This window comes from Macrotis lagotis, chromosome 2 (assembly GCF_037893015.1).
Source record: "Macrotis lagotis isolate mMagLag1 chromosome 2, bilby.v1.9.chrom.fasta, whole genome shotgun sequence".
Taxonomy (NCBI): domain Eukaryota; kingdom Metazoa; phylum Chordata; class Mammalia; order Peramelemorphia; family Peramelidae; genus Macrotis; species Macrotis lagotis.
The window spans coordinates 328,730,664-328,758,370 of NC_133659.1; the positions used below are offsets into that span (position 1 = coordinate 328,730,664).

At 44.7% G+C, this 27,707-nt stretch overlaps 1 protein-coding gene across 2 annotated transcripts in view; it reads right to left on the reverse strand.

Annotated features, from left to right (window-relative positions):
• Nucleotides 1-27,707, reverse strand: part of MYH9 (myosin heavy chain 9) — an 80,955-nt gene that overhangs the window by 42,315 nt on the left and 10,933 nt on the right. The window contains exons 2-3 of one of the 2 annotated variants that reach the window (XM_074226832.1): nucleotides 8,722-9,073; nucleotides 2,320-2,476 (exon numbers count right to left, since the gene is read on the reverse strand). In XM_074226832.1, the coding sequence (XP_074082933.1) occupies nucleotides 2,320-2,476; nucleotides 8,722-9,054 (490 nt within the window). In that variant the 5' untranslated portion in view covers nucleotides 9,055-9,073. Of the gene's footprint in view, nucleotides 1-2,319; nucleotides 2,477-8,721; nucleotides 19,130-27,707 lie in introns of those variants that run through there. The other variant, XM_074226833.1, reaches the window with a different exon arrangement.

Below are 27,707 nucleotides of genomic sequence, written 5' to 3' on the forward strand. Positions count from 1 at the left end.
TATTGTTCTATTAGAAACCAGGAGGGATGGGAATTCAGAGAAGCCCGGAGGGATTTGCACGAACTGATGCTGAGTGAGATAAGCAGAACCAGAAGAACACTGTACACCCTAACAGCAACATGGGGGTGATGTTCAACCTTGATGGACTCGCTCATTCCATCAGTGCAACAATCAGGAGCAATTTGGGGCTGTCTGCGATGGAAAATCCCATCTGTATCCAGAGAAAGAACTGTGGAGTTTGTTTTTTTTGGTTTTTTGCAAGGCAAATGGGGTTAAGTGGCTTGCCCAAGGCCACACAGCTAGGTCATTATTAAGTATCTGAAACCGGATTTGAACCCAGGTACTCCTGACTCCAGGGCCAGTGCTTTATCCACTACAACTAGCCACCCCAGAACTGTGGAGTTTGAACAAAGACCAAGGACTATTACCTTTAACTTAGAAAAAAATATTTTTAAAAAATAAAGAAAAGACAGTGAAATGACACTGTCATGCCACAGGGGAAAGCTCAAGCTGGCTGACTTCAAAGCCAAGCCCCCCCGCCAGGCCTCGGAAGGAAGCATGACTGGAGTGAAGGGCTGGAAAAACTGAGACAAGCCAAGGCTTTCCTCTCCTCAAGGTTCCTCATTGGTGAATCATGGAACCTGCTTTTAAAATTTTTATTTATTCAAGGCAGTGGGGTTAAGTGATTTGCCCAAGGTCACACAGTTAGGTAATTATTAAGTGTCTGAGGTTGGATTTGAACTCAGGTCCTCCTGACTCCAGGGCCAGTGCTCTATCCACTACACACCTAGCTGCCCCAGGGACCCACTTTTGTAAGACAAAGGTAGGACGACTTCAGTCAAAACAGAGTACATCTCCAGATGGACAGGGGTCAATGGGAATGGCTCCCAGACAACTCCACCTCTGCCCCAGGTGTCAGAAATGAGGGATTAGAGAGCACAGAGGGTCTCCTGGATTGATTGGCAGCATGGCATGGTGATGAGGACCCTGGACCTACCATTCCAAAGCTCTGGGCTCAAATCTTACCTCACTTATCAGCTGTGTCACTCAGTAAATCTCTCCAGCTCTATAGGCCTCAGTTTCCTCATTTACACAATGGTCTACAAGTCCCTTCTGGCTTTAAATTCATGATTCTATGACTTTCTCCCCTGCTGATCAGCCTCCAACCCAACTTCTACATTGGATGGAGGAAAATTTCCAATTCTTTTTGTTTTGAATTTTTTTTTGCAAGGCAATGGGGTTAAGTGACTTGCCCAAGGCCACACAGCTAGGTAGTAATTATTAAGTGTCTGAGGCTGGATTTGAACTCAGGTCCCCCCTGACTCCAGGACTGGTGCTTTACACTGCACCACCTAGTTGCCCCCAAATCTCCAGTTCTTTATGTCCACAAACATTTCACCCCCTCTCTTCTGTTCAAATGACTGAATAAACCTTTCATCCTACAGAGGATCCCTGACAGAAGCAGGCATTAGCATTTGCATATTCTCCAGGTGCACCCCCTTTCATCTCAACAGGAGGCAGAGGGTTTGATCTGAACACTTGTTGAGTAGTGATTGGAGGTGTGATCCCCAGGGGTCCTGAAGATGAGGCTCCGTTCCTCTCAAGTCTTTGGGGCATGCTAGGGAAGGGCAAGGAAAGAAGGTTACCACTGCTCATCATCCAGAGCAAGCCCATACCAGCACTCATAATCCGGGGACAAGATTGCACGGCTGTCCTGCAGGCTTCCCCACAATAAAGCTGTGTCCCCAGGGTCAGTGGAGGGAAGAATGAGCCGCCCCATGTACTAGCATTCACCCAGCTCATCAGCAAAGAAGATCCTTGTGCAAGATGAAGAAGCCCAACTATAAGACAGTCAAGGTATAGTTACAAAAAGGAAGGATGCATTCAGGAACCTGTAGGCTCTAGGGCACCTAGGTGGTGCAGTAGATAAGAGCACCAGCCCTGGAGTCAGAAGGACCTGAATTCAAATACAGCCTCAAACACTTAATAATGACCTATCTGTGTGGCCTTGGGCAAGTCACTTTAACCCCATTGCCTTGCAAAAATCAAAAAACAAAACAAAAACAAAAACAACACCCCAAAACCAAAACAGGAACATGTAGGCTAAAAACACTGTTGGCCATATCAAAAACAACCACACTTGGAGAACCATTCAGCACAGAAGCCTGGCACTTTGGCTCTGGTTTGCGGTCCTCCCATGAAGCACTGCTCAGTCATTTAGGGGAGATTGGGGAGATGAGGATCACTGACCGTGACTGACCAGGTGGCTGGTGTGGCCCCCGAAGGCCCAGGCTGCAGGAGCCTGCCAAGGACACTCACCTTGCATCATGCTCCTGTAGGCAGTGTCTGTGATGGCATAGATGTGGGGGGGCATCTCATGCCTCTTCTTGCCTTTGTACATCTCCACAATCTCTTCTGAGTAGATGGGCAGATTCTTGTAAGGGTTGATGACCACACAGAACAGACCTGAGTAAGTCTGAACAAAAGAAAGGAACAGTAAGTGCCAAGCGACCATGGTCTTATTTACAACAAAGCATGTGTTGCTAACAAAGAGATTTTTCCACAAGAACCTGAGTCTCATTAGGAAACAGGCTCAGGGGGGCAGCTAGGTGGTGCAGTGGATAAAGCACCGGCCCTGGAGTCAGGAGGACCTGGGTTCAAATCCAGTCTCAAACACTTAATAATTACCTAGCTGTGTGGCCTTGGGCAAGCCACTTAACCCCATTGCCTTGCAAAAAAAAGAAACAAAAAACAACAAGGGCTTACACAGCATTTTAAGGTTTGGAAAGCATTGGACACATATTAATTCATGTAATCCATGAGGAAAATGCTATTGCTCCCTTTTTGCAGATGAGGGAGCTGAGGTTCAGAGAGACTAAATGATTGGCCCATGGTCACAAAGCTATTAAGTGCCTGAGGCAGGATTTGAACCCAAGATTTCAGAACTGTAAGTCTAGAATTCTATCCTTAAAGTGCTAACGTAAGGCAAGAAACATGAACCTCGTGCAATAGGTTTCTCATCTCAAAATGCACTACCATTACCATGTTGACAAGAAACCAAGTCCGAGTTGCAGTGGGCCAGTCGGTGAACCAGCCCATGAAGGAGGATTTACACTAGGATATGTGTGTTCTTGACTCAGATTCAGGATGCTAGAGTCAACAGTCTAGGTTAATTTAATGGCACTGATTCACACTCCTTTTCCCTAAAATCGGGCACTCTGCCTCCCCCAGACTAAAGCAAGTGGACTCACAAGAACTGGGAAGAAAGGCCCTAAGAGATCCAGTTCCAACCCTTTGGTTTATTCAAGACGAGACAGGTCTGGAAGAGCAAGCAGGCCCCCGACTTTTGATCATGTGGTTCCATGCTAACAGTGACACCAAGAGAATCGTGTCTCTCAACTCCAGTTCCAAATTCTGTCTCAATTTTCAGGCCACTGTCCTTCAGGTCCTGTTCCTCTGCTGCCAGCCCCCTCCCCAGTCTCATCCTTGGCTCTACTGTGGATGGCACCTGACCTGCTGGGAGCACCCATGGACATGAAAGTTCAGGTTCAACTAAACCTAGGCTGGGTGAGGCTGTCCATTCATTTGTGCCTTTCTCCTTTGTCATAAGCCAACATTTTACAAAACCCAGATCCCTTATTAGAGTACCTAGGGAGTTTTTATTAAGTGTACTTTTCTGGCATTGGGAGAGGTGTGACTAATTCAATCCCCTACTCAGTGCCTCTCCATTTGCAGAGGAGGGCTGGGTATGTGGCCATGAGCACACAAAGGGTCTCTACAGCCCTGGAACAGGAGTAACAGCCCAGGAGTCCTGCACATTCACAATGGGAGAATGGTATCCCCATTCTGGGGCTCCCCCAGAAGGGGCAGTTTTTCAGTTGGACAAACCTAATTAAATGAAAGGAGTGCAGAACACGTTCTACCCACTCTTCACTGTCAGGTGAAATTGGGTCCCATTAGCATCCATCAGAACCACATTCCATATGGATACAGGGGGCCTTCCAATACTTGGTGGTTGAAAGAACTTATAAATTGGGATTAAAGTGAGAACATTTCACAGCTATGAAATTAGATGCTCTCTGCTCTCTAAGCTCCTGTGGACAACCCCTGGCTTGACGGTCTATTGAGGAAAACCATGGGTCTTGGGAGCCAGTTGAGGCCTTCCCTTGATGGAGGAACACTAGATACTAGAAAAGAGCAGTTGGAAGGAAAACCAATGAGTGACTCTCCCTAGCAATAGAGGCAGTTGAGAGTCCAGCATCCATCCAGACCTGGATGCAATTAAAAAAAAAAAAAGAAGCAGAACCTTCACAACAAGGCCCAGAAAAATCCAGAAGAAGCCATCCAAGAGAGAGACCCCCAACCTGCTACTCTTCCCAGGAGGAAGAGGCTGGAGCAAGGCAATCTCCACAGATCCTACAGGCTCCTCCAGCCCCCAACAGTTACAATCTCAGGAGAAGACTCTCAAAAAAAAAGTATTAGGGAGAAAGCGAGGCTCCACAGAATTATGGAGGGGACCTTTGGTTGTCTAAACTAAGGGAGGAGGATGTTACCTAAAGACAGGACTAGTCAGGAGCAGAGCCAGGATCTGAATTCAAATCCTCCTTTGATCTGACACCATAAGTCAGTGCCATTTCTATAAACACACACAGAGATGCCAGGCAGAGGGGGTGAAGTGGTAAAGGAACGTGTCAGCCAGGGAAGCTTGTCTTGGGTTCCAGGACTACAAAAGGTCAAAGCATAAGAAGAACGGTAAGAATGAATGAGAGCACAAAGGAAAGAGAAACAAGAGGAAAGATCCAGGGGGTCCCCAAACCTTCACCCCAGCTGCACAGCCCTTTAGAACTTAGTCACAAAGCACCACCAACTCTATGGGACCATGGAAATCAATAGGGGTGAACCTGGGGCCCAATCAAACCCTAGCCTCCTGTTTGATCACCTCCAAGAGAATTTCTCAAAGAGTCACATTGAGATGGCAATAGATGCTCTCTCAACAATGTTCAAGCTAGATTGCAAATATAAGCCTTCCTAGTAGGATAGGGGAATGGAGCTCTGAGCCTAGAATCAGGAAGACCTGAGTTCCAATCCAGCTGTGTGACCCTAGTCTGTTTGCCTCATTTCCTCAGCTGCAAAAAATGTGGAGGATAATAGCACAATCTCCTAGGGTTCTCGTGAGGATAAAATCAGCCTAAACGAGACTTGCAAAGCAACTCAGTACATTATAAGAGCTGTAATGACCTTTGTTTTCTGAACTGTTTTCAACAAGCCTGTAGAATTTAGACTTCTGAAGTTATTAAAGCTTTAAACTGCACTAAGACTTCTGGGACACTGTCCACACACTTGGCAAACTTTATAATTGATTCCTCTTTTTGATTAAGGGAGAGCAGGCCAGGCTGGGTACCCCCCCCTAACTAGATGATTATGAACATGGCTCTCCATCTCCTCAGACCTCAGTCATTCTCTAAGACTCCAAACCATAGGCTATCCCTCACCCAGAATGCTGGATACCAGTGATGTCACAGGTTCCCCCAGTCCCCATACCAAAGTTTCCCATTATCTGTACAAGGTTCACACCTGGTCCTTCCAGCTCTACCAGGACCTGCAGGGCAGGGACTGTGATCTAGATCTGGATATTCAAGTCTGAACTCTGCTCAGGACAAGTGACTTAACCTCTCTGTGCCTCAGTTTCCTGATCTGTAAAATGAGAGGATTGGACTAGAGGCTCTTTAAGGGTTCTTCATACTCTGATGTTTGGTGCTGTACAACTCTTTGTGATGTCATTTGGGGTTTTCTTGACAAAGATACTAGAGTGGTTTACTGTTTTCCTTTTTAACTCATTTTACAGATGAGGAAACTTGAGGCAAAAAAAAGTGATTTGCCCAGGGTCACAAAGCTACTAAGTGTGTAAATCTAAATTTGAACTCAGATCTTCCTAAATCCAAGCCCAGTGATCTATCCACCACCCACCAAGCTGCCCCATGAGAACTTACTTTTGTTTTTCAGTCATTTTTAGACATGCCTGACTCTTTGTGACCTTATTCAGGATTTACTTGGTAAAGATACTAGAGTGTGATTGGCCATTCTCTTCTCCAGTTCATTTTACAGACGAGGAAGTGAAGCAAACAGAGTAAAGTGATTTGCCCGGGGTCACACAGCTTGTGTCTGAGATCTGAACTTGGGAAGATGAGTCATCCTGATGCCAGGCTCAGCAATGGGCACTCTGGCTGCCTTCTCAGACACTTATTAGTTGTATGACCTTGAGCAAATCGCCTCCTCTGAGGTCATGCAACCTCTGAGATTCAGCTACCTCCCCAGAGGGAGATGACTTCCTGTGCGACCCTCTGCCAGGGCTCTCTTTGTTTCGCTTTGGCTTCAAACACAGGGGTGCTGCCAGAGGAAGTAGCCCATTTCACATCTGGATTGTTTTCATGATTGGACGCTCTTCCACAGAAGCTGAAAACTAGCTGGAGCTGAGGTTGTTGTCCTGCTGGACATTGGGGAATGTGCCCAGCACCACAGCACCCCCAGGGAAGGAAGGCAACAAGTCTGACCCTGGAGCCACACCTTGAAGGTTCAGCCAGATTTGATTCACAAACTAGTAAAGAGTCTGTGTGAGCTGAGCAAGTGACCAGACAGAAAGAGGCCAGGCTCAGGATGGGGTTGGGTTATTCCCAGCTGGCTCTTGGTAAGTCTAAGAGAACATGATTAGAGAGTCCAAAAGGGCAGACCCCAGATGGGTCGATGGCATTCCAGGTTTGTTTGCATTTTGTTTGTTACATGAGCTTGCTGGCAGAGACAGATGGCAGGAGGTGGGGAGCACAGGACAAAACTGAGCACTATCATAATGCATCAATGTGACCCCAGCAGTGAATGGATAGAAGATGCGGAAAACCAAGTCAGGACAAAGGAAAAATTATCAATATAGGAACCAAAAGATACCAGAGAAGCTGAAATTTCCAGGCCTGGTTGAAGTGATTATCTAGGATTCCCATCCCACAATTATAATAAAACTCACAAATCTCACCATTTGGCTGGAACCCTAGCCATCACCTGGAAGAAAACAAGAAAACTGAGGCCTGTAGAGGTCCCTATGTGGTCTTGCTCCTTGGAGGGGCAGAGCTGGGGCTAGAATCCAGGGATTTAATCTTAGGGTTAATATATTCTTTCTCTTAAGACCCAGAGAAGCATCTAGAATTGAGCAAGAAAAACTTCAATGTCTGGGGAACACATAGGCCTACTAAGAAAGGGTCAGAAAATTGAGAGAAAGCAAATTTAGGAGAAAAAAGGACTAGAGGGGTAGGAAGAATGAAATTCTAATCATAAATACCAACTTCAAGTTTTTTTAATTAGATTTTATTTTTTTCAATGAACAAAAATCTATTTTATTCTTCCTCCCACTGATGGGAGGAAATAAAAGGACATTGTAACCAAATTGCAAAACAAAACCATGTCGGCCACATCCAAACACTATGTCTTCCTCAGCAGTCTAAGTCCACTCTCAATTCCTCAGCTTTACCATCCCCATACTGCAGATGAGGTGACTAAAGGCTGGTGAGGTTCAATTCAAGGTCATGCCACTCTAACTGGCAGAGCTGGACCAGAATGCAGATGCCATTTGGGGACTCCTTGTCCTATTTCTTCTGATTTTGGTTTGACTAGCAGTCCCTTGGGAGACTTGGGCAAGTCCTAGATCTCATACTTCCTTTCTCTAACTTCAAATGTCTCATTGGGAAAAAGCCCGGTAAGGCTTGGCTGTCACCCCATGTTTCGATGGATGGAATTGTTTGTGTTTGCACAGAGAAGGTGGGGATTTCCAGAAAAGGCTGTGACATAAAACAAAAAGCATTCATTCATCAAATGAAGGCGTTGGAGTATATGCTACCTCAATTCCCTTTCCCTCCAGCTTCAAAATCTGCAGACTATGGATCAGAATTATCTAAGGCTGATAAATTATTCTAAGAGTGACTCATGATTCTTCTGAAAAACCAGTAGACTACTGGGTCAGAGTGAAATAAGAGACAGTAGTTCTCCATTGAGAAGATCACACTACAAAGGGAAATGTGACATTCCCATTTCTTCAAATGAGAGTTCAATAGTGGGGGTTTTGAGACAAATTAAATCCAAACCCATCCAGAAGCAATAGATCAATACTTCCCTATTCTGGGACTCAATTGAAAAATGAAAAGAGTGAAAATAGAATAGCTAAGGTCCCTTCAGTTCCAAAGTCTGGCACCCTATGATTCTTGGGTGATTTTGCTACTTTGATATCTGAGTCACTTGGTCAGAGCCATCTACTCAAATGATGCTCATGAGAAATTAGCCTAAAAGCCCACAATGAGAAAAGGACTGAGGGAAAGAGAGGCAGGACACCAGGGAGAGGTCCACTGTCACCTGTCAGGGGAGGGATCTGCCAGACTAATGGCACAGGCTGTCAGCCCCACCTCTCCCACAAGTGAGAGAAAAGAAACCCAGCCACTGGATGGGAAGACCTCATAAATGGTCCTTTCTTATTTGGTTTATTTGGTTTGGTTTCCTGTTTACTGCAAAATGAAACCATTCAAAACATTCCCCAGAGTCCCAACACCAAAGACCAAGCATCCCTCCCCCACTCCTTGAAGCTGAAGAGTGCCCCAAGGCCCCATGGAATGTGGGCTGCAGGCTGCTCTCTCATCAAGCCCATATTTCTCCTGATAAACCAATGGCTTCAGCTTAAATACTTACATAGATGAGCCCCGAGTAGTATCTCTCCTTCAGGTTATGAAGTACAGATGCCTCGTTGAGGCAGGTGAGCTCCGCCATGTCCTCCACCTTGGAGAACTTTGGGGGGTTCATCTTCTGGATGTCATCTTTGTTCACTTTGACTTTTTTCCCATTCTCAATCAGCTCCACAATGGCCTCTTCACCCACTTCCTCTTTGAGACTAGCAGGCTCGAAGCCATTCTTTTCAGAAGGGACCCACACCAGCTTCTTGGCGGCCCAATCGGCCTGAGCCAGTGGGTTGTTGATGAAGTTCTTGTCCACATAGAGATATTTATCAGCAGCTTGCTGGGCCATCTTGATTGCTAACTAGGACCTGTCAAAGAGGAGAAAAGGAAGATATTAGATATTGCCCCATTCATCCAAGCTCCAGGTACTAACACAGGCTCACGTATATCCTTTTTTGTAGGATCGCTCACATTTGTAGAACACTTGAAAAAGCTCACCCACCAACGTGCTTGTGACAATACTGTGAAATGGGTACACTAAAATATTAGCTCAGAGAATTCAGTTGCCCACCAGGGTCTCCAACAAGGCTAGGAGCCTGGCCTTGGATCTAAGCCAATACCAAGGTTCTTTACATCATGCCCCATTCTGACAAAATCATGTCATTGTATAGCAAACTCAATGAGCGAGAGTCTTTCTATCTTTAGAGGAAAGACACAGCAAGTCATCACTAAACACCAGTCACTGAAGCTACTGGAGAGATTTAGCATCTAAAGAAAAGTGTGGCTCTTAATCAGGATCAAATCACAGTAGATCTTCCAAGTAATTCAGAACAATGATGATAACGCTTTCAGAAAGATGAAAGTGGACTGAAAGAGGAAAAATTCCATTTTCAGATGGATGCCTAGTCAGAGATAATATAAGACATGCTGAGACACTCCCCTCCCCCAAAAAAAACCCAATTTACAAATAGATCCAGGTCAGAAAAGTTTTTCTGATTAGAAACTGAGAAAAGTGAAACCAATTCCTCAGATATAAACCAGATAAACAGACTCATCCTGGCTCCTGCCACACCATGATGCCCAGAGAAGTCTGCTTTCTTGTGGCTTTTGATGAGGACAGACTGAGGGTCTCACAGGCCCTGACAGTCATCCCATACACACAGCAGTCTGAATTTATATTTTTTTAAAGAAAGGGCCTCTGTGCTCATCAGAATAGTAGCTTACAATTATATGGCACTTGAAGGTTTCTAAAGTGCTTTTCATATAAAATATAGTCAAATAAAGACTAAGACCATAGTTCTCAGATGGAGGACAGGACATTTTAGGTAATTTTTTGAACAAAAAAGAGGAAGAGGGCTGGTTCTAATTAACCAAAAAAACTCCCTTATTTGGGCTAAATGAAGTTGCAGTCACACCCTGAGTCTCCCTAGCCTGGGAAGAAAACAAAGATATCATTTCATTCACTCCCAGATTCAAAGTCAGACATGAAAACCCCCACAAGCCAAGGCCTGAAAGAAATAAACCTTCATCCAGAGAGCTAGGCAGTGGGCAAATGCGGACAGCTCAGCTTTATGTTTAAGGTTTAACAAATCCATCATTGAGGCCCCCTAGCATAGAGTCCCTAGCTAAATCTATGGACCCACATCAACAGAATCAAATTGGGAACTTCTCAATCCCTCTTCTCAGCTCTGACTAGAATAGCAACACATGAGGCAGTGGGTCATTTTGGCTTCCTTGGCTGTCCAGTCAAGGGATGTACAAGATCCTTTTGCAGGAGTTCTAATATGGAAACAGCTGGAGACACAATAGTTAGAGTCTGACATCCTGAGTTCAAATTCAGAGTTGGACAATTACTGGCTGCATGACCCTGGGCAAGCCTTCCTGCCTGCCTCAGTTTCCTCAACTATAAACCAGGGACAAAAAAATACCTACATCTAAAGGTTATTGTGAAGTTCAAATGAGATAATGTTTGAAGAATGTTTGGCTCAAATATCAGCAAGTCCCTGAATTCACAGATCCTCTCCAGCTCTTGGGATTCTCTCCCAGGTGTGGCTCACCTCAGTGTGAGAGGGGCAGATCACTTCATTTCTCAGACATCATTTCCTCATCAGTCAAATGAGAGGGTTGGACAGCCCCTCCCTCTCCCAGCTCTAACCCCCTGATGGCTCTTCTTCATGTCTTCTTTCTGAAAGAGCATCACTCTTATCATAACCCTGACATTTGGGGACCTGGAAGAGATGTCACATCCCTTGGTCCCCATTTCCTCTACCAACAAATTTAGCAGCTGGTTCAGGGTTGTCTTCTCCACCCTAAACTCCACACCTAGCCCCTCTCTGAACACCCTAGCCTCCCAGGCAATCAGCTTCAACTTCCCTATGTCTCTACATTGAGAAGGCATCATGGTCTAGGAGGAAGAGCCCAGGAAGACACCTGGATGTCCTCAAGCAGATGGCTTACCTCACTGGCCTGAACCCCAGTTATCTCATAAAGAGGACTAGATGACCTCTGAAGGGCCCTCCAACTTTGCATTTGTGAAAAAGTCACCCAGGAGCTACAGTACCCCCCCCTTACCACCAAGCCCTTCCCTGCTCAAATCAATTTGCCCCAGGGCTCTGATCTCATGGTAGAACTCAGTTATACCTAAGAATATCTAATGTGCTGAAAGCAGGATGAGAAAGGACTCTTCCCTTGGAGCGTGCGCGCGCACACACACACACACACACACACACACACACCAATTCCAAGAGTAGCTTCCAGATTCAAATCCCAAATAATGTTGTTTCAAACAAATCCTTTCACACTGGGATGCCACCCACAGAGATCCAGAACTTAGGGAGAAGAAAAGTCTGAAAAAAAGACTGAAGGGAAGGCTCCAACAAGTACTGTATCTGGGCCCATTAAATGGAATTGTGAAAAAAGGAGAAGCCCCTGTTGCCTCATGGAGCTTCAATCTATGATCATGGCCCTTCTGCCAACACAAGTGTTTAAGAGATCCTTCGTGGATGGTGGCTGAGGGCAGTGGGGGTGAGCATAGCTTTTCAGTTCCCACCACACCAAGAGAGGAGGGACAGAAAGTCTATTTCTGCACAATCTTTCTACAGCACTTGGGCAAATGTTTGCTTGGTCACATTGATGTCTGTGGTAGAAACCAGCCACCATGACCAGTGTCTAGAGTTCCTTAGAGAGAGATTTCTATCAATGTGCATGGCTTTGTGTTCCATGCTTGGGGAAACCCTGGGCCTGGCTGAGCCTTGAAGGAAGGCAGCAGGCTGGGAGATGAAGGAGAAGAGACCACTGGCATGGATTGTCTCTCCCAAATGGAGTGCTCCTCTCCAAACAGGCTTCCACTTTGGTAACACTAACCCAGCTTTCTTAAAGTGCATGAGACTATAACACATATTCGGGGCTTCTGTGTCTTTCCCTAGGCTAGAAAGTTGGGTAACCATTGTGGTCTTTTCTTCCACTGCTTTGCACCTAAACATGAATATCACAGGTCAGCCAGCACTGGGACAAAGGGAAGAATGCTATGGTGCTTCCTGGCCCTGGTGACCTGGCAGTCTCCTCTCCCCTCCTCCAGACCTTAGAAGAGTCACAGGTCTAATACCTACCTGCTGTTTACTCTTGATAATCTAACCAAGGCCTAGAGCATGAAACTCCTACATCCGGTAAAAGGAGGGAGGTTACACAGCCCATCCTCCCCCAGCCTCCTGGGCAATTCCCAAAGAACAAGGTAAAGAACTCCCTTCCTGTCAGTGGGAAGGGGCAAAATGAATGTTACTGGAACGTGGGACATTCACAGAGCCTCTGCTTGCTTGCCACAATCAGAACTATTAATTAAACAACAGCCTGGTTGGAATTTGCCAGGCCAAGGACACGGCAACAAATAACTTTTCTGGGATGACGTGGTTCCCAAGTGGTGCCAAGATCAATATGCTGGGCCTGGGTCTGGGATGGCGGCTTTCCTAGTAATAATGGGGCTTCTATTCAGGGCTGGCTCTGTTAGTTATGAACCTCTCAAATTCACAGATAACAAAGTCACTGGAGCACATGCCCCAGGGCTATGAAGGGTCCTATCCCCACCCTTGCTGTTGGCTCCCTGGGCCCCTGAGTAATGATCCAGTATGACAAGAGGAAACCAATACAAGATCAGTGAATGCCTCCCCTAACTTAAAAGATGTGTAAAAAAGATTTTTTTGAAAATTAAAAAAAAGGGATCAGGGCGGCTAGGTGGTGCAGTAGATAAAGCACCGGCCCTGGAGTCAGGAGTACCTGGGTTCAAGTCCGGTCTCAGACACTTAACAATTACCTAGCTGTGTGGCCTTGGGCAAGCCACTTAACCCCATTTGCCTTGCAAAAAAAACAAAAAACAAAAAACTGAAAATTAAAAAAAGGGTCAATATTAAAAAGGCTCCCAGGGAGGCTAATTTCCTCAATGTTGAGCTGGCTGGTGGCTCTACCTCCACATCATGCCCCCTTTCCAAGTCAGGTCCAACCTAGGGGAGGAGCACACATCTCCAAGTCGCAAGGAAGGGGCCCTACATCAAAAAAAAAAAAAAATCTTTCCAAATGGGTTAGTCCTTCCTGATGCAAGATCAAAAAACAACTCCTGTGTTTGTGCCGCCATGCAAGGCCTGGGGGGGAGGGAAAATGCTCATTGTCTGCCACTGTCTCACTTGGCTCACCACGGCAAGGGCTCTGCTCTCACTGCCCCTTCCCTGCTTCCTGCAGAGAATTCCAACTCCAAGAACCCAAACCAGTTGCCTTTTTAGGCCATAACCGAGCAGGATGTAACCAGAAGCTAAATTAGGACTTTCAGGAAATGATGCAATTTCAAGTAACTGAGTTGACCAAAAAGCTGCTTCCAGTCCCGTAAGAACATACATCCCTATATACAGACACACACACACACACACACACACACACACATTCCTCCCTTGATTTGGCACTCCACACCCCAACATACACTGGGGCATTTTGCTTCTCCCTTGTAGTGTGAGAAACAGCAACTCTTTTTGGAGGAAAGAAAGCAGGCTAGGAAGGTCAAATAAATAATCCAGGGACTCCCCACTCCCTATTCCCAGGTACGGTCATCCAGTCTCCAATCAGAGAGTGAGCTCCCTTGATATGGAAAGTCAAGAACATTTAGGCCATAAGCTAAAGAATTAGAATTTCTGAGCAAGTTTCTAAGGACACAATTTTTATAGCAGACTTCATGGTCTGCTTAGCAAAATGGGCTTCAATATAGAAATGGGCGTGCACCAGGATACATGAGCCAGTGGAACAAACAGTGGCCTTGAGGTTCAAAAGCTCCCAGCTCACTTCCTGCCTCTTAGCTCATCTGAGACTCAGTTTCTTCAGCATCAAAATCAAGGATGACTAGACTTGAGATCCTCTAAATCTCTTATGGGCAGTCATGAAAATGGGACATAATGATGCTGGGAATTCACTTTCTGTCTAAAATTCATATTGATAAGAACCGTTGTTTCGGTTCTCACTTCTCCATTTCACTAGGTCAGAATGACCGGTTTCCTTTCTTCTTATAATTTCTTGTTTTGTATTAAAATGCGGCAATATACCTAGGTCCCTTTACTGAGTCTCAGCCTCTTCATTTGTAAAAATGCCTAAGCTATGTGGTAGGGTTGTCTGGAGACCCACAGATAATGGGGGTTTAAGGCCAGGCCACCCTGCTGAAAAGGCTTCTTCTCCTGGCTTTGGCTCTGGCAGCTCTCCAGAGAGGTCGGTTAAGGTAGGGGCCGGAGGGGGTAGCAGCCCTGCTCTGAGCATTCTTACCCCAGAGTGCAATGGAGGGAAGGAGGGGCTGAGCAGCTGCTCAGGAGGCTGATGGGGAAGGGGTTGGTGGGACAGGGCCCTGGCTACACCCCCCCCACCTCAGGAATGTTGTTTGCTTGGAGAAGGAGTTCAGACTTGTTTCCATTAGCAGTATTCCAACCTCTTTGTGCTGATGTTGAGCAGATAAGAAAGCCAGACTGGGGAAAGGCAAGAGAGGAATTTAGCACTGGGGCTGAAAAAGTCTCTCCTCCTTCACTGGAGCCTCTGCGCACAGACTTCCCATGACTCATCTCAACTGAAGGAACAGTGAACATCCAGGCCTGGAGTGGGGAGCGCTCTCCATCTTCTCCCACCACCAGGACCTCTTCCTTCCACACACACCCAAGTTTCCCTTCTTTCTCTATGCTTCTCTCCCACACCACAGTGGCTTTTTCTCTGGGTTTCTCTAGGACCAGAACTCTTAAAAAGCCCAATAAGATGAGCCTCTTTTCTTCATTATTCAGAATAAAGATGGATGAATTCAGCATCCCCTCTGGGATCTGAAGCAAGCTTCCTCACCCAGGCCTTTATCTCTGATCTGTACCATTAGGGCCTAGGTGACTGCTGAGCAAGCAGATTCCTCCTTCCAGACTCTGGGTTCTTTCCCCAGGGAATGAGGAGGCAGGACACTGGGGTTTCTCTCAGCTCTAGCTCCTCTACTCCCATGGGGAATCCACTTCCTGGAGGGGGGGGTGGGGAGAAGGGGGCAGGACAAGATAAGACTCAAATCCCAGGAATGTGGAGCAATCTCAAGGAGGGAGGGCAGGCAGGCTCCCTGGACAGAGCCTCCATTCACACTGGAAAGGCATCTTAGAGGTCACTTAAGTAGCTCACTGGAACAAGGTCCTGAACTCGGCAGAGAGGGCCCCAGAGAGGAAAGGCCTGTGGGTGTGCACTGTGACGGGTCCCTCTGGGTCCCTCTCTGCTTTGTGGGGCTACCACCTGGACAGAGCAGCCTCCTGGCAGGGTGGTTACAAGTTCCAGGACTGACCTAAATTTCTCATGAGCACAAGTCATCTCCCAAGGCAATTTTCCTCAGGTAAAACTTCCCTCTTTTCCAGACAAAAAAAGAAAGCAATGGGTTCAACCAACTTTTTCGAGCAGAGCCCAAAAGGCAGAGTTTTTGCTGATGGAATAAGTGACTTGGCAGGACTAAACCTCAGACTTTTGCTTTTAATTGGAAGCTCTTTGAAGAATGAGCTCATGCCAGGCCCACCCTCACCTGCTGAGGCAGCTGGGAGCTCTCCCCGGGATTTTACCTTCTGCTGTTGTGGCCAGATTCCTCCTGGTGACATCTCCCTCCCCTGCCCACTCCCTGGCACTGCCACTTGACTGCTCCTCTTCACCCTCTCCCAGCCCCACTTCTTTCATCTGAAACTCTCAATGGGAAGGAGGGTAAGGTCTCTCTCCATCTTCCTGCCAGTACCATCCCCACCTTGGATTCATTTGCAGACTTGTAGAAACAGCCTCCAACCCACATGGTGAGGTGGACTTCTAGCTTGTGACTGGTTGGGGGCTGGGAGTGGGGGTGGAGGACCCTGCAAATGGCACATTCTTCCCTTAAACCAACCCCAGCAAACTGGAAAGAACAGACCACATCAGCCTGATCCTCCCACTCCCTCCTCCTGCATCATTTACCTTATATGGGCTGGTTCAACTTAGTAAGTTTTCAGGAATTTCAATGCAAAGTTACTGTTTAACAGCCAGACAGGGCTGGGGGTACCTCAGCACACTGTGTACACCTGGCCCAGGTCGAATCCTTGCCCTTAGTCAGATGCCATTTTAAGTAAATACACCAGCTTGAAAGGGGGAGAAAAGTAAACTTTCAGATAAAGGAAGCAGATCCTAAGATTAAACTGAAAAGCACCTTGGTGATCGTCAAAATCCAGTCCTCTCATTTAGCAGATAAAAAAACTCAGGCTTTTTGGGAAGGAGTAGGGGCCAGAATTGGAATCCAGAGCCTGGGTCTACAAGTCGAGAACCCTGCTTTATACCATGCAAAGAGTGTCCACCGCAGGCCCCACTCAATCCTTTCCAATCCCTGTGCCTCAGCTATCCTTTTCCCCTAGTTCTGCTGAGAGAACAGTTTTTCTTTTTTTAAGCATCTGAGTATAGTTTGCTGAATGAAACCCAATGCAGAAAAATAACCATATTTAAGAGATTTAATTATATAGCAGCTGTCTCAACTGGAAAGTTGCAGCCTATTGGGTTTTCTGATTTAACACTAAGATGCCTAAAAATTTAACATGTGACCAAAGAAACTGAAAGCAACTATGGTTGCTACCAGCAAGGTCTCTCTATCCAGAGACCCTGTGGAGGTGGGGGCAAAGGAGAGAGGAAGCTGCTCAGATCAAGAGCCCCAAGACCAGGGGAGGCCAGCTGCCTGGTGACAGGAGCTCTCCAGGAACCTCCTAGGTCCATGACTCCAGGAATGGGATCTCACTGAGTCTGGTTAGCACAGAAAATTTCAGAGTTGGGGTTCTACCATCTTACTGACTGCCTTTATTTCCAAACCAAGCTGCTTTGGCCCTAGTCCACTGCAATAATTGGCACTATTTCCCCTTATTACCAAACAACAACTGGACCCAGGCTCTGCCCAGTCACCTATTCTCAGCCCACCCAAAGCATGTATGGTGGCGATCCCCTCCCCCAGGGAGATTCAATAATTACCAGGGAAAAGTAAGTTCATTACAGTGGTTGAGGAGTTCTATCTTATGCTGAGCAGAAACCTCCATCTTTGTACCTTCCACCCACTGGTCAGTCCTCCAGCTGCCCTCTGAGACTAAGCCAATCCAATCTAATACCTATGCAGCTAACTCATCTAAAGGCTCAGCCCCAAAACAAAATGGTCTCCCCAGACCATCCCCAGAGGCTTCATTCTTCCCGGCTCATCACAGAGAAGAGCTGCACTGTGGCTTCCCTGAAGGCCTGCCCAGCCCAAGAATAGAGTCATTTCCATTATCACCCAGGACTAGTATTCATCCCTTGGTCTTTTCACATCTACTGTTCTCCTGTAACAAGGGCAGTGTGCTGGGGCTCATGCAACAGTAAGCAGGCCTACTTGGGGGGGGACATATTGGACCAATACCAAGCACAACACTCTTCTCTTCTTGTCTTTCTTGGACACACATTAGGTCTCATTTCATTTTTTTTAATTAAAAAGACACAAGATGAAATTATTTGTCTTGGGCAACCTGATAGGATGACCAGGCACCAAGATTGGGAAGCTGCAGCCAAAGGCTGAGTCCTGCCTTAGTCATTGACTTGCTGAGGGACCTTGGGCAAGTTATTTTACCTTTCCCGGTCTCTCTTTCCTCTTCTATAAAATGACCTCATTGCTAAAGGATGCTACAGATCTAACAGGATTCTTCCAGTCTCAGCCCAGCTTCGGCTGCCAGATTTCTCATGTAATGACAGACATCGTTGTCCAATAGTTTGCTTGAGAAGTGCCTTGAGTCACATACTGCCTTGCCAAAATACAATTCATGCCACCAAAGAACAGTGACTCCTTTCCCAAAACCTTGTAAGAAAGAAACTTCAATAGGAGAGGTGGGTCTGTGACATTGTGCCAAGGGGAGCTGTCCAGGCCTTCAGCGCTGGCTGGACACATGGGAAAGAATCATCAAAGTACAATAAAGGACCTTTGGTCATTCCAGCAAACCTCATTTGACAGAAAAAGAAATGGTGGGGCCAGTAGGTTAAGTGATTTATCCAAGGTCATTCAGCAATGCAATAGTGGATATTAAGAATCATCTTAGTGCATGCCTAACAACCCTCTAAAGCAGTTTGAGGACATATATACTCCCATTCTCCATTAAAAAAACAATAGTTTAGGGGCGGCTAGGTGACACAGTGGATAAAGCACCAGCCTTGGAGTCAGGAGGACCTGGGTTCAAATTCGGTCTCAGACACTTAATAATGACCTAGCTGTGTGGCCTTGGGCAAGCCACTTAACCCCCATTTGCCTTGCAAAAAAAAAAAAACTAAAAAAAAAGAATACTATTGATAGGTCTATAATATCCCAAAGAGATCAAAAAGGGGAAAGGACCTATATGTATAAAAATATTTATGGCAGCTCTTTTTGTGGTGACAAAGACTTGGAAACTGAGGGAATATCCATCAATTGGAGAAATGGCTAAATAAGTCAGGATATATGAGTGTGATGTGATGCTATTGTGCATTCTTTTGCAACATGGCTAATAGGTCTTTACATGTTTCATTGATCATATTGCTTGCCTCCAGTCCTCAAGGACTGGAGAGGGGGACAGAATTTGGAACTCCAGATTTTTAAGAATGAATATTAAAAAATTTTTTATGTCATGAGAAAATATTTTAATATTTTTAAAATAGCTTAAGCAGTTCAAAAAAATGATAGTTGTTCTTTTCCTTTTCTTTGTTCTACAGAAAAGTTCACTGGATAGGAGAAGGGAAGAAAGCAATTTGCAAATAAAGGTGATAAAAGAAAACAGTTTGTGTGAAAAAGCCCTAGGGATTAATGGAATACTTTTAGAACCTAAAGTTGGGAAGGACAGTGACTTAGCTCCCACACTTAGTGAAAGAGGCACAATTAGCACCCAGGTCTCCTGCCTCCTAGTGCAATGTTCTTTTAACCCCCCCCCCCACACACAGACACACACACAGGAGTCTAAGCAGGTCAATGGCTAGACCCATTAAGGAAATGGTAACCAAATTTTTTCAGGAGCTCTGAAACAATTCTGCTTTAAACAAAATTCTAGAACAGCAATCCCCCACACCCCAAAAAAGTACACCAGAAGGTGAGAACTACTGGATGATATACAATTTCACAGACAATATGGACAATCCTCAGAATTCAACAATGAGACAGAATCTAAAGCAGATTAATATAATCCCAGAGAAAGTATCCTGGATTTGGACTCAGAACACCTTCATGCAAAGGGACACTCTGACATGGACCGTCTTCAAGGCTAACCTAAAATGAAGGGGATGGATTAAAAAGATCTCTAAATTCTGACACAGCTCTCAAGTGAAGGTCTTAATATCCAGTAACTGAAGACACCAAGGGGTTAAGGCAAGGACCATATCTTATTTACATCTTTTAGGCCCTCCCTAGACACACAGACACACACACACACACTCTCTCTCTCTCTCTCTCTCTCTCTCTCTCTCTCATTCTCACTCTAGGACTAAAAACCAAAAGGGGGTGTGGGGAAGAGCAGTGAACACAGCAATAGGTTTGGGGTAAGGAACACAGACATGACTTCAAATCCAGCTTCAGATACTATGAGGTCCTAGGCAAATCACTTAACTGCCTCTGTTTCCTTATCTGTAAAATAAGGATTATCAGTAGTAACTAATTCCCAGAGTTATTGTAAGAATAAACCTTCTGCACATTTATTTTTTAAAAATAAATAAATAAACCTAAGAAAGACTGGAAAAATGACTAATCAATCTAAGGGTCAGGTTAATAAACAAGTGAGACGAACAGTAGTCTGAAGAACTGGGTCAGAATCTCCCTTTCACATTTATTAACCAGAAACTAACCCTAGGTGAGTCATTTCACCTATTTCTTCGTTTGAGAAATATTTCCAACTCAAGTACATAGTGCACTTCATAGTGCGTAAACCATTGTGGATGGGTGATTTGCTGCCACCCCTGGCTCTATAAGCAAGAAAACACATGTGGCAATAAGCAGAGATGCTCCAAGTTTGCCTTCTTCAAGGTAAGACTTGAAAAGAAAGCAATAAGTCTCAAGGCCCCAAAGATTTGGGTCTTCCAGAGAGTTACAAGCAAGAATTGGCACAGGCCAAAAGCTGGGATAACTTATACTCTAGTCCAGGGATCTTTAGTACCTATGAATAAGGAGAGAAGGAGGAGGGCATATGGGGGGTTTGGTGTATCCCCTGGGCTCCAAAGTATTTACTGAACCATAGGAAAAAAAAAGTCTAAATTTTGATTACTAGAAATGTAGACTTTACTAAATTCATTCCTTTTGATTCCCTATTGAAATCCAGGCAACATTTCGTCAAGTGAAATGATGTTGGTAGTCAGCACCCCTGGGTTTATAGATTGGCCACCACTTGCAGTGTTAAAGTGCCTGCACAAGTCATTTCCTTTCTAAAAGCCTATTTCTGGATATGTAAAGCAAGGACAACTGGACTATAAATGGTGTAAGCACTGCAATCTTGTGTGATTCGGTTAATGTTTAGCATACAAGATTCATCCTTTTAGGGTGAAATGGTGAGCATGGGTGTCCTGGATTTGATAGCAAATATCCATTGAATGTTCACGTTGGTTGTTCTAACTAGAGAAGAATTACTTTTCATCAGAGATCACAGGAAGAGAAAACACACACACACACACACACACACACACACACACACACACACACAGACACAGACACAGACACAGACACAGACACAGCAGCATGGAATGGTTGAATAGAAAACCAATCTCTGAACCAGGAAAGCAAGTACCCTGGCCAGGCAGTCATTTCATCCCTAGGTTCTGAACACAAAGCTCAAAGCCAAGAACACAGAGATACTCCTACCTTGAACAGGTGAGATGGAGAGATTTTCCATGCTGGGAGCCCCCCAACACCAAGAGAATCATAGCTTCCATCTCTCCCCCCAATCTAATGTGTCACAGTTCAAACTCTTGCTACCCCCTTCACTGCATAAGGATGCATAAGGATGCCCATTTTATTTTTTTATTTTTATTTTTTGCAAGGCAAATGGGGTTAAATGGCTTGCCCAAGGCCACACAGCTAGGTAATTATTTAAGTGTCTGAGACCGGATTTGAACCCAAGTACTCCTGACTCCAGGGCCAGCGCTTTATCGACTACGCCACCTAGCCGCCCCCAAGGATGCCCATTTTAAAGAATATCAGGAGACTTTCAGGGGCTTGGAGGACAAAGGCAGGATATCTCACCAGGAGCACATTTTGACTTTGGTTGTTTTACCAACTGTAAAGAATGATTTGCGGTCACATCCAGGTTCTGAAGAGACCAAGGTGATTCCTGGGAGCAGAGGAGAGGACTTCACTAGGGGCTAAAAGCAAAATTTCACACTGAGATGATACCCACAGCAGGGCAGGGAAGTCTTTTGGGAGAGACCCTATCTTGGTGCTTTAAAGCAAAGAGCTAAGGTTCATATTTCAAAGGATTATAAATGCAGAGTGTGAAAAGACCTTGGTAGTCACTTCACCAACTGCCTCAATAAGGCCCAGAAATGAAGAACGTGGACAAAGTGTTCACTATGAGCCAGCAGTGTTTCAGTGAGTGTCTTAAAAAGCATCATTAAAAACACCCTGCAATTTCTCAAAGACAATCCAAGGCCTTTCTCTCCCCTGTAAATTCTAGACAACTCATTGTCCATTCCCAGTGTCTGGTCATCACTGATTTGATGGAACAGCTAGCTGTCCATCTTCTAACAATGTTTTCCCACTGAGGATGGAAGAGTCAAAGGAGAGGACAGTCAAAAAATTCAAAGAATCAGAGAGGCATATTACAGGCCACCATCCATGACCAAAAAAGAACTGTGCCTGAGAAACAGGGATGTTACCAAAAAGATGTATGACTGAAAAGAGAAAGTAAGTCAGTTATGTACTGAAAGGGAGGGGAAAACTGATAGACAAGCCACCTGTCCTACTGGTATCCACACAATGAGGATAGTTCTGAATAGTTGGGAGGATCCCTAGGGGAGATCTGATGGGATGACCTGGACAAGAGTAAACTGAGATCCTAATAAGGAACTGTGGACAGGATTAGAGGCTGCACTGATTAAAGAAGTTCCCACATCAATAAGAATTCAGATCCACCTCAGCTTAGGCAAAATCTTGTGCTGAGACCTAGAGATTGGTACAAAGGGATGGAAATGCCCATCTCTGTCTCCTCCAGGAGCACATGGTTTACTTCAGAGCAATGTGTTACTAGAAAGTGTGGGATTTAGGGGCAGCTAGGTGGCCCAATGGATCTCTGATCCTGGAGTCAGGAGGACCTGAATTCAGATCCTGCCTCAGACACTTTAAAATTACCTAGCTGTATGACCTTGGGCAAGTCACTTAACCCCATTGCAAAAAACAACCCCCCAAAAATGTAGGATTTAGCATTGAAAGACCAGGGTTCCATTTCTATCTCTGCGCTTTGCTACCTATATTGACTTTGATAATCACATCCCTCCTTGGGCCTCAGTGTCATCACAGGATAATCTTGAAGGCCTTCCCAAAGTCCTAAACCTTATAGACCTACTACCCACATTCAGGCTAAAGACATTCTCTCCCTGCCCCTTTTCTCTTCCTCTGTTCTCCTCCTCTTCCCAACTGGCTCTTTCAATCCCTCAATCTGGTCTTTGGGGACTATAGTCAATGGAACAAGTCCTTATCAGATTGTGGTGAATAGTGGTCAGGTAGAAGGACTTTTAACCACAGACAATTCTGAATGCCCAACACACGTGTTCAAGAGTTCAAAAGTCATTTGATCATCCAGCAGATGCTCTGACCTCTTCCCTTTAACCTTGATCTGTTAACTAAAAACATTCTTTAGATTCCTATTGGAAACAAAAATGCAGGAAATTTCAACTACTAATTCACCCAAGGACAATTAAATAAGAAAAATAATCACTGGGCCTTCTCCACTGAGAGGCCTACCTGCTCTTCCAGAACAGCTAGGAGGACAACTGTGCTGCTCAGTGACTTGTAAGTGTTCGGAAGCAAGTTGAGATGGCCAAATGGAGAGTCAGAGGTGAGGGGGCATCTTGCCCAGAGGGCCTCAGCTTTTGGTCAGTCAAGGCCTTCTCTCTGCTCGGCACATCCCCTCTGACTCCTTACAGCAGCCAATGTGAAACAGTCAGAAGGTGAGCAGCTGGGCTTTGTCCAATAGGAAAGCTCTCTGGGAAATGGTTCTGGAGCAGCAGTCTGGCCTTGGAAGATTTGCCTCCCTCCAGACTCCTAAAAGATATGGGAAAGCTCAGGGCCCCTTAAATAAAAGTAGGCTGGCAAGGTCCTAGACCAGTCGCCTTGCTGGCTTGAACAACCAGGCAAGTTTTGGCTTGAACACAAAGGGTTGTGCTTAATAGTGGGGCCCATAAAGTCAGTTAGGCTAAGTAAGCCCATGCACAAGGTCTGGGGGATAAATAGCCATGCATCACTCCTGTAACACAATGAGGAAGGTGTGTGGCCAAGAAAAGGAGATGGGGAAAAAGGAGAGGGAGAAGATGGGGAGAAAGAGACAGAGCTAGATAGACAGAAGGCAGCATTCTCCAAAGCAGTTCTTGAGCACAATGAGCTGCACCTAAATCTGGCTGCCAACCTAAACCTGGGTTTGGAATCCAAATTTCAAGTTTACCATCAGAACCAATATCCCCTTGGGGGAACTATTGCTTCTCATTAGCACAGGCATAGGACATGCGTCCTCAGAAGAACAGAAGCCCTCTCCAAGAGATGCTGTGCCCACAAGCAAAAAACTTCCAGCAGGATGAACACATTCTTGGTAGCCACGGTAAAATCAAGACATCAAGAAAAACCTCCCTCTTAAGGAGGCAGCGGCCCCCACCCCCACCCCAAGAGGCCTTCCGGCCCATTGTTCGGCAGGGGCCCTCCAGCATCCGACAGATGGGACTCCATTAATCTCCGAGAGCAGGATGAAATAGGAGAGATGGCTACTTGTGGAAGAGAGGCAGCTTCTGCTAAGTCAACTCTCATCAGCCCATCCCCACCTCCTCAGGTTGGGTCCAGGGGAGCCCAGGGACTTTTCTAGCTGGAAAATCAATTCATTTATTAAACACCTACTATATTTACTTGACTAGCTAATCCCTTTGAAGATTTACACTATACTCTGGATACATAATCTCTCTCGCAATAACTGAGGCTGGCAACACAAGTTTCTTTCCTCAAATGTAAAATAAGGAAGACACTCAGATTTAATTGACTTCTGGAGGGTCCCACGGGTACTAAGTATCAAATTCAGAACTTACAGCAGACCTTCATTTTAAAACCAAAGTTTCCTTTACTCTATCACTAAGTAAATGATCAACTGTCTGACTGGTAGGCCAACCAAGTCATAGCAACTAGACTCAATCATAACTGAAGGAAACTTGGAACAAGCATAAGCATACACCTCCCCCACCCCCACCCACATACTCACACCCACACCCACACCTTATTTGTTCATTTTTTACAGCAGGTAAAAGGATTATATGGCTATGAGTCAAGGCAATAAACCCAAGAAAGGCTTAGATAAGCTTGATGCAAATGGAGGGGTTCTGGAGGAAGACTTAAGCCACTTGGTTCCACTATGACTACTATCTACCAGTTTTGTGACTGAAAGCATCCTCCTTCCCTGGGCAGTATCTTAACCTCCCAAAAAAGCGAAAAGCAATGGGCTGAATGATCCTTCTAGCAAGGATGTTTATTCCCAGGCTAAGGCAAGAGGGGACTGTCAAAAAGGTGACTGCAATACGAAGTGCAACCTAAACTAGATTAAAATGCAATTGTGAAATACTTAAAAAAAAAAAAAAGAAAGAAAATCAAACCCAGGTGTCATTTCAAAACTGAGTCACTATTGGGCCTAAAGGAAATGTCCAGAGGAGGGGCCCCCTCCACCCCTGACTTCTGGTCTTCCATTGTCTAGACTCATCTAAACTGACATTCTAGGCTCTGGGATCTGACCCAGAACTGACATTTTGATGTTCTAACATTACAGGCTCAAAGAGCCTCGACCCCAGTTCTGATAGCATTGCAGTTCTCTCCCCCTCCCCACTCAGACAGTGGCCAGCATCATTTCTCATAAAAAGAGAAGCAATAACTTCTCTCAGTGCTCTCTAGGAAGTAAAAAGCAACCAGGCAGGACTAACATTTGAGTTTGAAAAGAAAAAAAAGAGCATGTTGATCAGTAGTCCCATGAAAAAATGTTCTAGATTAATACTGATTAGAGAAATGAAAACTAAAAATAATTCTGAGATAACATCTCACACCTATCAGAAATAATACTGGAGGGGATGTGGAAAAATAGGGACACTAATGCATTGTTGGTAGAGTTGTGAACTGGTCCAACCAATCTGGACAGATGTCCACAAAGGACTCTAAAACTGCCCATCTTTACACCTTGGCAATATTACTTCTAAGTCTGTACCCCAAAGAAATCATAGATCAAGGAAAAGATCCATACATACACAAAAACAAAGCAGCTCTCTTTTGTGATGGCAAAGCATTGAAAATTGAAGGGATGCCCATCAATTGGGGAATGTCTAAAGACAAGTTGAGGTATATGAATGATGGAATACCAGTGTGCTATGAAAAAGTATAAGCAGGATGGCCTCAGAAAACCTGGGAAAACTTATATAACTGATGCAAAGTGAAGCAAGCAGAATCAGAGGACTGAACACAGTAACAATATTATATAATGATCAACTATGAATGACTTAGCTAATCTCTGCAATAGAATGATCCAAGGCAGTTCTAAAGACACATGATAAAGGATGCTATCAATCTCCAGACAGAGAGCTGATAGACTCTGAGTATACATTAAAGCATGCTTTTTTTCCTTTGTTTTTTTTTTAATTTATTTAAGGGGCAATGGGAGTAAGTGACTTGTCCAAGATCAGACAGTTATTAAGTGTCTGAGATCTGATTTGAACTCAGGTCCCCTGTGCTCTATCCACTGTGCCACCTGGCTGCTCCTAATGCATACTTTTTTTTATTATGTTTCTTTTAATTTTAATTTTTTTGCAACATGCTTAAACTATGGATGTTTTGCATAACTTCACATGTATAAATGATATTATTGCTTGCCTTCTCAATCAATAGGAGGGGGCAGAAGGGAGGGAAAGAATTTAGAACTTAAAACTTTAAAAAAATTATTTTCAAAATAAATTATTTCTAAAATTTTATTTATTTATCCAAATAATGCAACACTGTTTTTCAGTCATTTTTTTCTGTAAGATTTTGAGTTTTACATTTTCTCCCATCCCTGACAGAAAGCAATCTAATATAGATCATTCAATGTTTAACATAGTTAAACATAAATCCATAAAAATATTTTTAAATAGAAGAGCAATAAACAAAGGACAAAAAAAAACTGCATACTCTGAACCAGCAACACCACTACTAAGTCTGTATCCCAAAGAGATCATAAAAAGGGGAAAAGACCCACATATACAAGAATATTTATAGTAGTTCTTTTTGTAGTAGCAAAGAATTAAAAATTGAGGATACCCATCAGTTGGAGAATAGCTGAACAAATTATGGTATATGAATGTGATATTGTACTATTTTTTTTATTAGAAATCATGAGCAATTGGAGTTTTTTTTTTTGGTTTTGCAAGGCAATGGGGTTAAGTGACTCCCCCAAGGCCACACAGCTAGGTTAATTATTCAGTGTCTGAGGCTGGATTTGAACTCAGGTACTCCTGACTCCAGGACCACCCCCAAGCAATTGGACTTCACAAAAGCCTGGAAAGAATCGCAAGAACTGATGCTAAGTGAAGTGAGCAGAACTAAGAGAACGTTGCTCCTAATCAGCAACATTGTGAGATGAGCAACTATGATGGATGCAGCTCCTCTCAGCAGAGCAGTGATCAAGGGCAATTCTGAGAGACCCACTAAGGACAGTGCCATTCACATCAAGGGAAAAAATAGCGAGGGAGTCTGAATGCAGAGTAAAGCATATATACTATGTTCACTTTTTATAACTTCTTTGAGGGTTTTTTTCCTTTCTTTCTCATGTTTTCCCTCCCTTAGTTCTAATTCTAATTTAGAAATATGTTAAATACAGTTGTACCTGTATCAGATTTGCTCACTACCATAGCAGGAGAAAAATGTGGAATTCAAAAGGATTTGCTTTAAGTTATCTTTGCATGTAATTGGAAAAACTTAGGAAGACCTAAGTTCAAATCTGGCCTTAGACACAATCTATGTGACCCTGGGCAAGTCACTTGACCCTAAATTGCTTCAGTTTCCTCAGCTGTAAAAAGAGGGAAATAACAGCAGACTAACTGCCAGGGTTGTGGTGAATACATAATGATAATCTGTAAAGCACTTAGCTAAATGGGCAAACTGAGCAGTTTCATCTTAAAGTGAAAAGGAACCTGCTTTTCTCTTCTGGAGTTGCAAGGCCAAAGCTTCATGAACTTCCCTCCTGATCAGAGGAGGGAAGTACAGACACTGAAAGGACTTTGGAGGAGGCTGAGCCCTTGCTC